Source organism: Trichomycterus rosablanca, chromosome 1, assembly GCF_030014385.1.
Source record: "Trichomycterus rosablanca isolate fTriRos1 chromosome 1, fTriRos1.hap1, whole genome shotgun sequence".
Lineage (NCBI taxonomy): Eukaryota > Metazoa > Chordata > Actinopteri > Siluriformes > Trichomycteridae > Trichomycterus > Trichomycterus rosablanca.
The window spans coordinates 39,818,839-39,832,400 of NC_085988.1; the positions used below are offsets into that span (position 1 = coordinate 39,818,839).

A 13,562-nucleotide genomic window follows, 5' to 3' on the forward strand; every position below is an offset into this window, starting at 1 on the left:
ACACAAGAAAGCCCGCAAACAGTTTGCTGAAGACATGTCAACAAAGGACATGGATTACTGGAACCATGTCCTATGGTCTGATGAGACCAAGATTAATTTGTTTGGTTCAGATGGTCTCAAGCATGTGTGGCGGCAATCAGGTGAGGAGTACAAAGATAAGTGTGTCATGCCTACAGTCAAGCATGGTGGTGGGAATGCCATGGTCTGGGGCTGCATGAGTGCAGCAGGTGTTGGGGAGTTACATTTCATTGAGGGACACATGAACTCCAATATGTACTGTGAAATACTGAAGCAGAGCATGATCCCCTCCCTCCGGAAACTGGGTCGCAGGGCAGTGTTCCAGCATGATAACGACCCCAAACACACCTCTAAGACGACCACTGCTTTATTGAAGAGGCTGAGGGTAAAGGTGATGGATTGGCCAAGCATGTCTCCAGACCTAAACCCAATAGAACATCTTTGGGGCATCGTCAAGCGGAAGGTGGAGGAGCGCAAAGTCTCGAATATCCGCCAGCTCCGTGATGTCGTCATGGAGGAGTGGAAAAGCATTCCAGTGGCAACCTGTGAAGCTCTGGTAAACTCCATGCCCAGGAGAGTTAATGCAGTTCTGGGAAATAATGGTGGCCACACAAAATATTGACACTTCAGGAACTTTCACTAAGGGGTGTACTCACTTTTGTTGCTTGTGGTTTAGACATTAATGGCTGTATATTGAGTTATTTTGAGGGAAGAATAAATTTACACTGTTATATAAGCTGCACACAGACTACTTTTCATTGTGTCAAAGTGTCATTTTGTCAGTGTTGTCCCATGAAAAGATATACTTAAATATCTGCAGAAATGTGAGGGGTGTACTCACTTTTGTGATACACTGTATGTCTCTCTGAAGTGCTTAATTAGGTTCTTCTCTAAGGGGAAGGTGCCCTCCCAGTGCTAAATATGACTCAGCACTGTAAAGACTGTATGTAGGTAAGTTTCTTAGAGAACATGAAAAGAAGTGCCCTATAGTCTCCCTTACAACATGCTCTCTATGACAGTGTGGGTGCTGCTAAATACTTTTGATAAGCCTTACCATATAAAGTCACTGAATGGGCATGAGAAAGGACAGAGTTGCTTTAACTGTGGCTGGACACTGCACTCACTGCCAGTCACATCCCGTGTCTGTCCACAGCCATGTTACAATGTAGTCAACGAGTAATTTCAGAACTGTTTCCACCTTTAATATAAAATATAATCTGTTCAGAAATCATTTACAATGAAATTTACAATCATGTGGTTTGTATCTAATTGAAGAGAAATATTTGATCCATTAGGCTTGGTAATGGCCAATAAAAAGGTGCTAAAAATCTTAACTGCTTTTATTTGTTTCGAACTGAACAAATCAGTAACTAGTAATTCGTTTTACGGGTGTACAATTGACTACTAATGCACGGAATCGATTCATTTAGAATTTCTAAAAATAGTGACGACTCCCAGTTCAAGTGGAGAAGCACGTGCGCCGACTACCAATCCCCGGAATCGATTCTTAATTTAGAATTTTTCGAAGGATGAATCGACTCCTAGTACAAGTGGAACAGTACGTGCGTCTAGGGTGCTTTGAGCTGGTGTTTGGTGAACAGACGTAAATCCCTCAAGTCACAACAGAGTCGCGGATAATAGCAACCATACAGAGGTAAGCAGTTTATTGGTCGCTTGACGAAGCTATGGAGAAACACTGGGTGCAACGTATTTATATATTTAAATAGCCGAGGTGGTAAACATCTATAAAGCCTCTAGCTTCGCACCGCTACTAGCCTTATAAATAGCAAAGTCGCTAGATTATACGCTAGTGGTGGATCCGCTAGCTGTAGTATTTTATTTGGGTCATATCAACACCAGATTCACGTTTTCAGTCTCGTAGTCTTCATTATCGAGCTTTTTTAACGAGTCTGGCTGATATCTGCTTGTTTTTTGACCTGTTGATGTGTGCGTTATTATATTTGAGCGAAATGGCTAAGCTAGCTACATGTAAAATCGCAAACAGACCTACCCTGTCTATTTAAAGGCGTATTATATCACCGTGTCACATTACTAATGAGCCGGTGTTATTCATTCATGTCTTCGGCAGTTAGAAACATTATTTTCTAACAATAACAACCAAACAGGCTTTCCATGGGTTTAATCCACCTAACCAACTGCGGAGTTGTGATCGATCACCACCTGCTGTCACCTATAGACACAGTACGATTGAGTCCTTAATAATGAATAATCAAATATAATTAAAAGAAATGTCATTATACTGACAAATCTATTTTAATAATATGGATTTTTATTTCTCCAGTCTGTTACAATAAGCATAGCAATGTAAAAAAGTCATTGTAAATAAAACAGGGTCTAATACAGTAAAACACAATAGTTGCATAAATAATTATAACTTAATCTGTTTAAAAGAAGGCAAGAAAAAAAACAGAAACACCATTATGCTGAGCACATTTACCCCGATCCAAAAGGGGTTAGATGGGCAGATGTTTGTCCTCCCTACATGAATACTTCATACTGCTAAATGATTGATGTACAATTTTACCTAAATTGTATTTTACTCAAGATACAATAAAATGCCTTCCACTGAATGTTACCAAATGCCTTGGGGCAAAACTTTTTGTGTAACTAAACATGTACATTGATACATACAGTGTATCACAAAAGTGAGTACACCCCTCACATTTCTGCAGATATTTAAGTATATCTTTTCATGGGACAACACTGACAAAATGACACTTTGACACAATTAAAAGTAGTCTGTGTGCAGCTTATATAACAGTGTAAATTTATTCTTCCCTCAAAATAACTCAATATACAGCCATTAATGTCTAAACCACCGGCAACAAAAGTGAGTACACCCCTAAGAGACTACACCCCTAAATGTCCAAATTGAGCACTGCTTGTCATTTTCCCTCCAAAATGTCATGTGATTTGTTAGTGTTACTAGGTCTCATATGTGCATAGGGAGCAGGTGTGTTCAATTTAGTAGTACAGCTCTCACACTCTCTCATACTGGTCACTGAAAGTTCCAACATGGCACCTCATGGCAAAGAACTCTCTGAGGATCTTAAAAGACGAATTGTTGCGCTACATGAAGATGGCCAAGGCTACAAGAAGATTGTTAACACCCTGAAACTGAGCTGCAGCACAGTGGCCAAGATCATCCAGCGTTTTAAAAGAGCAGGGTCCACTCAGAACAGACCTCGCGTTGGTCGTCCAAAGAAGCTGAGTGCACGTGCTCAGCGTCACATCCAACTGCTGTCTTTGAAAGATAGGCACAGGAGTGCTGTCAGCATTGCTGCAGAGATTGAAAAGGTGGGGGGTCAGCCTGTCAGTGCTCAGACCATACGCCGCACACTACATCAAATTGGTCTGCATGGCTGTCACCCCAGAAGGAAGCCTCTTCTGAAGTCTCTACACAAGAAAGCCCGCAAACAGTTTGCTGAAGACATGTCAACAAAGGACATGGATTACTGGAACCATGTCCTATGGTCTGATGAGACCAAGATTAATTTGTTTGGTTCAGATGGTCTCAAGCATGTGTGGCGGCAATCACGTGAGGAGTACAAAGATAAGTGTGTCATGCCTACAGTCAAGCATGGTGGTGGGAATGCCATGGTCTGGGGCTGCATGAGTGCAGCAGGTGTTGGGGAGTTACATTTCATTGAGGGACACATGAACTCCAATATGTACTGTGAAATACTGAAGCAGAGCATGATCCCCTCCCTCCGGAAACTGGGTCGCAGGGCAGTGTTCCAGCATGATAATGACCCCAAACACACCTCTAAGATGACCACTGCTTTATTGAAGAGGCTGAGGGTAAAGGTGATGGACTGGCCAAGCATGTCTCCAGACCTAAACCCAATAGAACATCTTTGGGGCATCCTCAAGCGGAATATGGAGGAGCGCAAAGTCTCGAATATCCGCCAGCTCCGTGATGTCATCATGGAGGAGTGGAAAAGCATTCCAGTGGCAACCTGTGAAGCTCTGGTAAACTCCATGCCCAGGAGAGTTAAGGCAGTTCTGGGAAATAATGGTGGCCACACAAAATATTGACACTTCAGGAACTTTCACTAAGGGGTGTACTCACTTTTGTTGCCGGTGGTTTAGACATTAATGGCTGTATATTGAGTTATTTTGAGGGAAGAATAAATTTACACTGTTATATAAGCTGCACACAGACTACTTTTCATTGTGTCAAAGTGTCATTTTGTCAGTGTTGTCCCATGAAAAGATATACTTAAATATCTGCAGAAATGTGAGGGGTGTACTCACTTTTGTGATACACTGTATATATATATATACAGTGTATCACAAAAGTGAGTACACCTCTCACATTTCTGCAAATATTTCATTATATCTTTTCATGGGACAACACTATAGACATGAAACTTGGATAGAACTTAGAGTAGTCAGTGTACAGCTTGTATAGCAGTGTAGATTTACTGTCTTCTGAAAATAACTCAACACACAGCCATTAATGTCTAAATAGCTGGCAACATAAGTGAGTACACCCCACAGTGAACATGTCCAAATTGTGCCCAAATGTGTCGTTGTCCCTCCCTGGTGTCATGTGTCAAGGTCCCAGGTGTAAATGGGGAGCAGGGCTGTTAAATTTGGTGTTTTGGGTACAATTCTCTCATACTGGCCACTGGATATTCAACATGGCACCTCATGGCAAAGAACTCTCTGAGGATGTGAGAAATAGAATTGTTGCTCTCCACAAAGATGGCCTGGGCTATAAGAAGATTGCTAACACCCTGAAACTGAGCTACAGCATGGTGGCCAAGGTCATACAGCGGTTTTCCAGGACAGGTTCCACTCGGAACAGGCTTCGCCAGGGTCGACCAAAGAAGTTGAGTCCACGTGTTCGGCGTCATATCCAGAGGTTGGCTTTAAAAAATAGACACATGACTGCTGCCAGCATTGCTGCAGAGGTTGAAGACGTGGGAGGTCAGCCTGTCAGTGCTCAGACCATACGCCGCACACTGCATCAACTCGGTCTGCATGGTCGTCATCCCAGAAGGAAGCTGACGCACAACAAAGCCCGCAAACAGTTTGCTGAAGACAAGCAGTCCAAGAACATGGATTACCGGAATGCCCTGTGGTCTGACGAGACCAAGATAAACTTGTTTGGCTCAGATGGTGTCCAGCATGTGTGGCGGTGCCCTGGTGAGAAGTACCAAGACAACTGTATCTTGCCTACAGTCAAGCATGGTGGTGGTAGCATCATGGTCTTGGGCTGCATGAGTGTTGCTGGCACTGGGGAGCTGCAGTTCATTGAGGGAAACATGAATTCCAACATGTACTGTGACATTCTGAAACAGAGCATGATCCCCTCCCTTCGAAAACTGGGCCTCATGGCAGTTTTCCAACAGGATAACGACCCCAAACACAACCTCCAAGATGACAACTGCCTTGCTGAGGAAGCTGAAGGTAAAGGTGATGGACTAAACCCAATTGAGCACCTGTGGCGCATCCTCAAGTGGAAGGTGGAGGAGTCCAAGGTGTCTAACATCCACCAGCTCCGTGATGTCATCATGGAGGAGTGGAAGAGGATTCCAGTAGCGACCTGTGCAGCTCTGGTGAATTCCATGCCCAGGAGGGTTAAGGCAGTGCTGGATAATAATGGTGGTCACACAAAATATTGACACTTTGGGCACAATTTGGACATGTTCACTGTGGGGTGTACTCACTTATGTTGCCAGCTATTTAGACATTAATGGCTGTGTGTTGAGTTATTTTCAGAAGACAGTAAATCTACACTGCTATACAAGTTGTACACTGACTACTCTAAGTTATATCCAAGTTTTAGTTCTATAGTGTTGTCCCATGAAAAGATATAATGAAATATTTGCAGAAATGTGAGGGGTGTACTCACTTTTGTGATACACTGTATATATATATATATACAGTGTATCACAAAAGTGAGTACACCCCTCACATTTCTGCAGATATTTAAGTATATCTTTTCATGGGACAACACTGACAAAATGACACTTTGACACAATGAAAAGTAGTCTGTGTGCAGCTTATATAACAGTGTAAATTTATTCCTCCCTCAAAATAACTCAATATACAGCCATTAATGTCTAAACCACCGGCAACAAAAGCGAGTACACCCCTTAGTGAAAGTTCCTGAAGTGTCAATATTTTGTGTGGCCACCATTATTTCCCAGAACTGCCTTAACTCTCCTGGGCATGGAGTTTACCAGAGCTTCACAGGTTGCCACTGGAATGCTTTTCCACTCCTCCATGACGACATCACGGAGCTGGCGGATATTTGAGACTTTGCGCTCCTCCACCTTCCGCTTGAGGATGCCCCAAAGATGTTCTATTGGGTTTAGGTCTGGAGACATGCTTGGCCAGTCCATCACCTTTACCCTCAGCCTCTTCAATAAAGCAGTGGTCGTCTTAGAGGTGTGTTTGGGGTCGTTATCATGCTGGAACACTGCCCTGCGACCCAGTTTCCGGAGGGAGGGGATCATGCTCTGCTTCAGTATTTCACAGTACATATTGGAGTTCATGTGTCCCTCAATGAAATGTAACTCCCCAACACCTGCTGCACTCATGCAGCCCCAGACCATGGCATTCCCACCACCATGCTTGACTGTAGGCATGACACACTTATCTTTGTACTCCTCACCTGATTGCCGCCACACATGCTTGAGACCATCTGAACCAAACAAATTAATCTTGGTCTCATCAGACCATAGGACATGGTTCCAGTAATCCATGTCCTTTGTTGACATGTCTTCAGCAAACTGTTTGCGGGCTTTCTTGTGTAGAGACTTCAGAAGAGGCTTCCTTCTGGGGTGACAGCCATGCAGACCAATTTGATGTAGTGTGCGGCGTATGGTCTGAGCACTGACAGGCTGACCCCCCACCTTTTCAATCTCTGCAGCAATGCTGACAGCACTCCTGCGCCTATCTTTCAAAGACAGCAGTTGGATGTGACGCTGAGCACGTGCACTCAGCTTCTTTGGACGACCAACGCGAGGTCTGTTCTGAGTGGACCCTGCTCTTTTAAAACGCTGGATGATCTTGGCCACTGTGCTGCAGCTCAGTTTCAGGGTGTTGGCAATCTTCTTGTAGCCTTGGCCATCTTCATGTAGCGCAACAATTCGTCTTTTAGATCCTCAGAGAGTTCTTTGCCATGAGGTGCCATGTTGGAACTTTCAGTGACCAGTATGAGAGAGTGTGAGAGCTGTACTACTAAATTGAACACACCTGCTCCCTATGCACACCTGAGACCTAGTAACACTAACAAATCACATGACATTTTGGAGGGAAAATGACAAGCAGTGCTCAATTTGGACATTTAGGGGTGTAGTCTCTTAGGGGTGTACTCACTTTTGTTGCCGGTGGTTTAGACATTAATGGCTGTATATTGAGTTATTTTGAGGGAAGAATAAATTTACACTGTTATATAAGCTGCACACAGACTACTTTTCATTGTGTCAAAGTGTCATTTTGTCAGTGTTGTCCCATGAAAAGATATACTTAAATATCTGCAGAAATGTGAGGGGTGTACTCACTTTTGTGATACACTGTATATATATATATATATATATATGAATATATTTTTTATGAATTGTCTCCCTTTTTTTCCTGATTTCAGCTCGTCCAATTTTCACCCAATTGCGTTATGCTTCTTCTCTTCTGGTGCTGACCACCTCCCCAATTAAGGAGAGCGAACTGACACATGCCTCCTCCGACACGTAAGCAGTAGCCGACTGCATCTTTTCACCTGCACGAGGCGAGTTCATATGCAATCAGCCTTGTGCACGGAGAGACACACCCTGATCCCATTATCCCTCATCTCTGTGCAGACACCATCAATCAGCCAGCAGAGGTCATAATTGCACCAGTAATGAGGTCCCTATCCAGCTCCCTCCTTGGATGAACAACAGCCAAACGTTGTTCATATAGCCTCCCAGCCCAGGTGGATGGCAAAGCTGAGATTTGATACGATGTATTAGAAATCCCAGTATATATATTTTTTTTTACAGTTATTTTCAGCTGGACTAAAAGGCCTGCCTAGTCATTGAATAGGGTCACTTAATTAGCAAAATAAATTCTTGTTTGACGTGGTAAACCAAAAGGAAGGTATACAGTTTAGGGTGTTTTTTTTAATTTTATTTTATCACTGTTAAATACATTAACCTTATGCCACTTCTGTAAGAATATTGCTTTCACCTAAAAATGGCAGGCTATGTTCCTGTTGGCTTTTGAATTTATCTTTTTTGTTTGTTTGTTTCTTTAAAGATGAATCGCATTGCAGTGGTATTGGTCTGCCTGGCTTTGGTGGATTCTGCTGTGGCCAGACGAGGAGGTGGAGGTGGCTTTAAAGGTGGTTTAAGCTGGGGTAAAGGCAGCACAGGTAGTAAAGGAACTAACACTGGAAGCAAAGGGGGCAGCAGCAGCAGAGGATCCTCATCTGGAGGAACACACTCCAAACCAGCGAATTACCCTCGGCAGCCTCAGATACCTAACCAAAATCCCCCACCATATCCTGGCACTGGTGGAGGCTCTTCCCCAGGAAGAGGAGGAGTTGGAGGGTATCCAAATCAAGGAGGATATCCCAATCAAGGAGGGTATCCAGGTGCAGGATCTTTTCCAGGTGCTGGGGCTCGCCCAGGTGCAGGATCCTATCCAGGTGGAGGATCCTATCCAGGTGGAGGATCATATCCAGGTGCCGGAGCTCGTCCAGGTGCTGGTTCATATCCAGGTGCGGGTTCATATCCCAACAGCTATCCAGGACGGGGTGGAAACCCTTATCCACAAGGAGGCTCTTACCCTGGATACCCAGTTCGAGGAGGATCTTATCCTGGTTCCAATCCCAACCCTTATGGTGGTGTAGGAGGTGCAGGAGGATACCCTGGTGGAGCACAGTACCCCTACTGGAACCCCAACAATAAAATTATCAGCCCACGTTATGGTGGCAGCTATGGATATGGTGGATCGTATGGTGCTGGAGGCTCTCCTTTTGCCCAGTCTGTGCATACAATGGGCATGAGGCCCTCTCTCCAATCCAAGGGGTTTGGTAAACAGGCAGTGCTAGCTGCTGGAGTTGGTGCTGTTGCTGGAATGGCGTTAGGTTATGGCCTTGGCAGTTTCCCACGTCCACACTTTATGTTTCACAGCCCACAAGAAGAATATTATTATAACCACTACATGTACAGGCGCTACGGCACCAGACCTGACAGTAACACAAACCCAGCTTCTCCAGATAATAGGCCAGGTGATTCTGGATCTAATACAGGTGGAGTAAATGCTCATGATATCTTTAAAAATCCTCCACCGCAGTCATACGACCACTTTATGAACAGCTGTATGAAAAGAACTGATTTGTTGCGGCAGGAGCAGGGCAGAACTACAAGAGCTGCTGAAGACCCGATGGACACAGTGAACAGTGATTCAGTTTTTAGTAGAGATGAGCCAAGTATTCCACAAGAGGATAAACCAGCTGGAGTGGAAGAGGCTCAGGTCTTAGACGGCACTGCTGAAGGTGAGAACTACGGAGAAGGTTTTGAGGCAAACGACACAACCGGTAGCCCCTCACTATTTGCTGCAAAGCTTACTGGTGCTATAGTTCCATCACCTCAGCCTCAGGAGAAGAATGACGAGACGAATGAAGAGGATGATGATACCGTGAGCATAATGGAAATCGGATATCCTGCACTGATAGAGCAACTAAAAGCACGCCGCTGCATTGAACTTTACATGGTTTATGCAGAGCGTAACGCTGAGCCGCAGGTCCAAGGGCGTAGTAGCACTGTTGGAGAGTCTAATGCAAGAGGAGGAGGAGAGCGGCCCCTGCCTTTTAGCCACGTGATTTTACTAGGGCTAAGCAGCACTATCTCTCTGCTTTTAAGCTCCCTACTGTTACACTGATCCTACAAAGCTTTTTCAAAACCCCTCTACAGCACCCTCTGTCGTAAAATGTAAGGCAATGTAATGAGAAAAATGTAACTTCAGAAGTTACTTTAACCTCCCTAAGCAGCTCAAATTGATTATTCCTTTCAGGGTTGCCACAGCGGTTTTTTAATCTATATATTTGATTTGGCACAGTTTTAGTTTTACATTCCTATCTTACTAAAGACTGATCTAATGAGAAAACAAAGAGTTCTTATTACAGTTGTGTAATCAGTCCTAACTTAAATCTCTATAAAAGCTGTAGCCTTAGATTAAAAATGTTCTAGATTTTTCTCCACCAAACACTTATCTGTGGGAAACGCTGAACTGTGAGGGAGCTATGAAAGCTAGGAAAACAGTTCAAACATAAAGAAAGCATGGCGACCTATCATTACTATCATTATGAATGTTCCGATTCGTTCTTTTCATCAACGGCATCTGATTTGTCTAGCAATTAACATCAGCTGCAGACACACAGAAAGATGGAGAGAAAAGAAAGTTAGAGTGCTCTATGAATGTACACTAAGTTCACAGCACTGTCATTCAGGTTTTTATACAAATTTTGGACGCACATATTCGTTTTGACATTATCTAAGGTGTGCTTACAAATGTTTTTGCTTGCCTATTTTATGTAGGCATTGAGGTAAGACTGGACTAACATAACCATTATTTATCAAATTTAAGAAGGCTTCTAAATGTTATTTAAATACACAGGTATATTTTTCTTTTTTCTTAAAGCTGCATGTTGCATTTTTTAAGACAGGCAATAGGAATTAACTATCTGTTTGAATAAGTGACCTGCAAGTTGAGCTCAACTGTTAATATATTTTCTGTGGTTTTAGGAAAAGCAAAGTTTTTTTTTAGCATGACCTTATGGGTTAGGAGGCCCTGGTCTGAACTACTGTACCACATTTTGGTAAATGGGTTACTATGATGCAAGCATAGGCTGATTGCCTACTTTTTTGATTGTAGAAAACACTGTACTATTTAACAATGTGTTGTAGCGTGTTAATATAGCTGAATTGAGGACTACACTGATGAACGTTAATGGTCTTTGTATTTATTATTTTATTGTAATTGAACTTATTGTTATAGTCACTATTCATTTGTTCATGCTTAGTTCCAAATTAAACACAGTGTAAATGTTGCAATTATTTATTTCTTGTCTGCTCAATCTACGTAATGCTTTAAACCCTTTACTCTATTTTGGGCTCATAATTTAAAGCAGTCTGTCTTAACATTATCAGTGATATAGCTGTGCTGTAATTTAATCCTGCCATTTTAGCCTGTATACACACCTTACAGTCAAATGCGTTGGTCTGCTGCTGACGAGTAACATTCTATTTATATAGTACACAAACATTTTAATAAGAAAATCAGCATGCATTGTTTCCAATACTGTGTACAGTCTGCTAATTGTTTACCTTCTTGCTCTTGTATTTGATCGCACTGATCATGTGATCTGCACTCAACTCTTTTTTCAACAGGATGACTTTTCCCCTTAGCTGCTTTTTGAGTAAAATAAAGTTTTCTAAATTCCCTTTTTATTATTTCCAAATGAATCATGAAGATGTTTGTTTTTTATTGTGCCCTGAACAGAAAGCAAGTGTAATGAGAGCACACCATGTTGAAGTTTTCTTAAGCATTACATAAAACCGAACAGTGAGCTTTAAGACGTTAATACATTTGTAAATCAATTTATTTTCACTACAGAAAATTTAATCTTGTAACAATGGTTTAAGCCTGACAGACTAGCCAAGATCACAGACATGCATACTGACTGCTTAATTCTAATGTCATTAGCTCTGAAACTTAAACTAAGCTGTTTAACAACACTGAGGAAAAACACAGTAAATTGTAGAAATTAAAACTATAAATAAAAAAGTTACCTTATAATTTGTAAAACGACTATAAAACTTTTTAAATAATTTTGACCCACTGTATATTACAGTATACACACATGTCATATCTATACAGCCACTATTTTTTCAGGTACTGTATATAAATTACAGTATACTCACATTTACTCACATGTACCTGTATAATAAATGACACTATATCTGTCATGTACTATCTAATAGAGTATACTTACATTTAACTATATTACAGTATAATCACATGCATTATATTACATTATATTACAATATACGCACATGTACTATCTAATGCAGTAAATCACATGCACCATTTGTTACAGTATACTTACATTTAACCAACATTATATTACAGTATAATCACATGCATTATTTAATGCAGTGATGGCTCAGTGGGTAGCATTGTCACCTCGCAGCAAGAAGGTCCTGGGTTCGATTCCCAGGTGGAGCAGTCCGTGTCCTTTCTCTGTGGAGTTTGCATGTTCTCCAAATGTCTGTGTTCCGGTTTCCTCCCACAGTCCAAAGGCATAAATGAATGAATCTTGTGTTTGTTTGTTTATTAGAATTTTAACATCATGTTTTACACTTTGGTTACATTCATGACAGAAACAGTAGTTACTCATTACACAAGATTCATCAGTTTACAAGGTTATATCGAACACAGTCATGGACAATTTTGTATCTTCAGTTCACCTCACTTTCATGTCTTTGGACTGTGGGAGGAAACCGAAGTACCCGGAGGAAACCCACGCAGACACGAGGAGAACATGCAAACTCCACGCAGAAAGGACCCAGACCACCCCACCTGGGGATTGAACCCAGGACCTATTTGCTGTAAGGCGACAGTGCTACCCACTTAGCCACCATGGATGAATCTTGTGTAACCAGTAACTACCTGTCCTCTCATTAATGTAACCACAGTGTGTAAAACATGATGTTAAAATCCTAATAAATAAATACATTTAATGCAATATACTTACATTAAACCCTTTATTATGACAGTATAATCACATCCCTCATCTAATACAGTATACTTACATTAAACGTTTTTACAGTATAATCACATGCACCATCTAATGCAGTATACTCACATATAACCTACATTATATTACAGTATAATCACATGCATTATTTAATGCAGTATACTTACATATAAACCTATATTATATGACAGTATAATTGCATAAATTACCTAATACATTATACCTACATTCAAGGATGGACTGGCCATCGGGAGGGTCGGGAGTTTTCCCGGTGGGCCGCTGAGGGAGTGAAAAATAAATTCTGTTTTAAATATTCCTGAATAATAATCCTGAAGTGTGCATTGGCCCACCACAGTGTCCTCACTGCATATCCATTGGCCAATCACAGAAATGTCCCTCCCCAGGATAAACCGTAATCACAACCACTAGTTCAAAAAATACATAGTAAATGAGTGCGAGATGGAGAAAGGGTCGAAAAAGCGCAAAGGAAGTGCAGAAAAAGCTGCAAACAGATGCAGAAAAGTGCAGGAAACTGGACAAACTGTTTGGCAGTGAGGAACTACAGCACAGCCAAAGAGCTTCGTTAGTAACGCCGTTTAAGAAGAGACTGTGGGCCCATCTCAAATATCGCCTATGCCCTACTTAGGGTACTTCCTAACAGTACAAAACATTTCTTTTAACAGTCACTGAATGATTAATAAGTAGTTATCTAAGCTATTGTTAGATACCAGGGGCTTTAAACCAGCCGTTTTAAGGACTATCTTTT

At 41.8% G+C, this 13,562-nt stretch overlaps 1 protein-coding gene across 1 annotated transcript; it reads left to right on the forward strand.

The window, feature by feature from the left end:
* The first annotated feature begins 1,557 nt into the window (after window positions 1-1,557).
* prnprs3 (prion protein, related sequence 3) lies at window positions 1,558-11,086 on the forward strand. Its single transcript, XM_062992829.1, has 2 exons — window positions 1,558-1,672; window positions 8,290-11,086. Exon 2 carries the CDS (start codon window positions 8,290-8,292, stop codon window positions 9,916-9,918), a length of 1,629 nt encoding a protein of 542 aa, XP_062848899.1. The 5' UTR covers window positions 1,558-1,672; the 3' UTR covers window positions 9,919-11,086.
* Window positions 11,087-13,562: the final 2,476 nt, after the last annotated feature.

What these genes read in the sequence shown, in the direction of transcription:
- prnprs3 (XM_062992829.1), top strand. Translation starts at nt 8,290, where the DNA reads ATGAATCGCATTGCAGTGGTATTGGTCTGCCTGGCTTTGGTGGATTCT.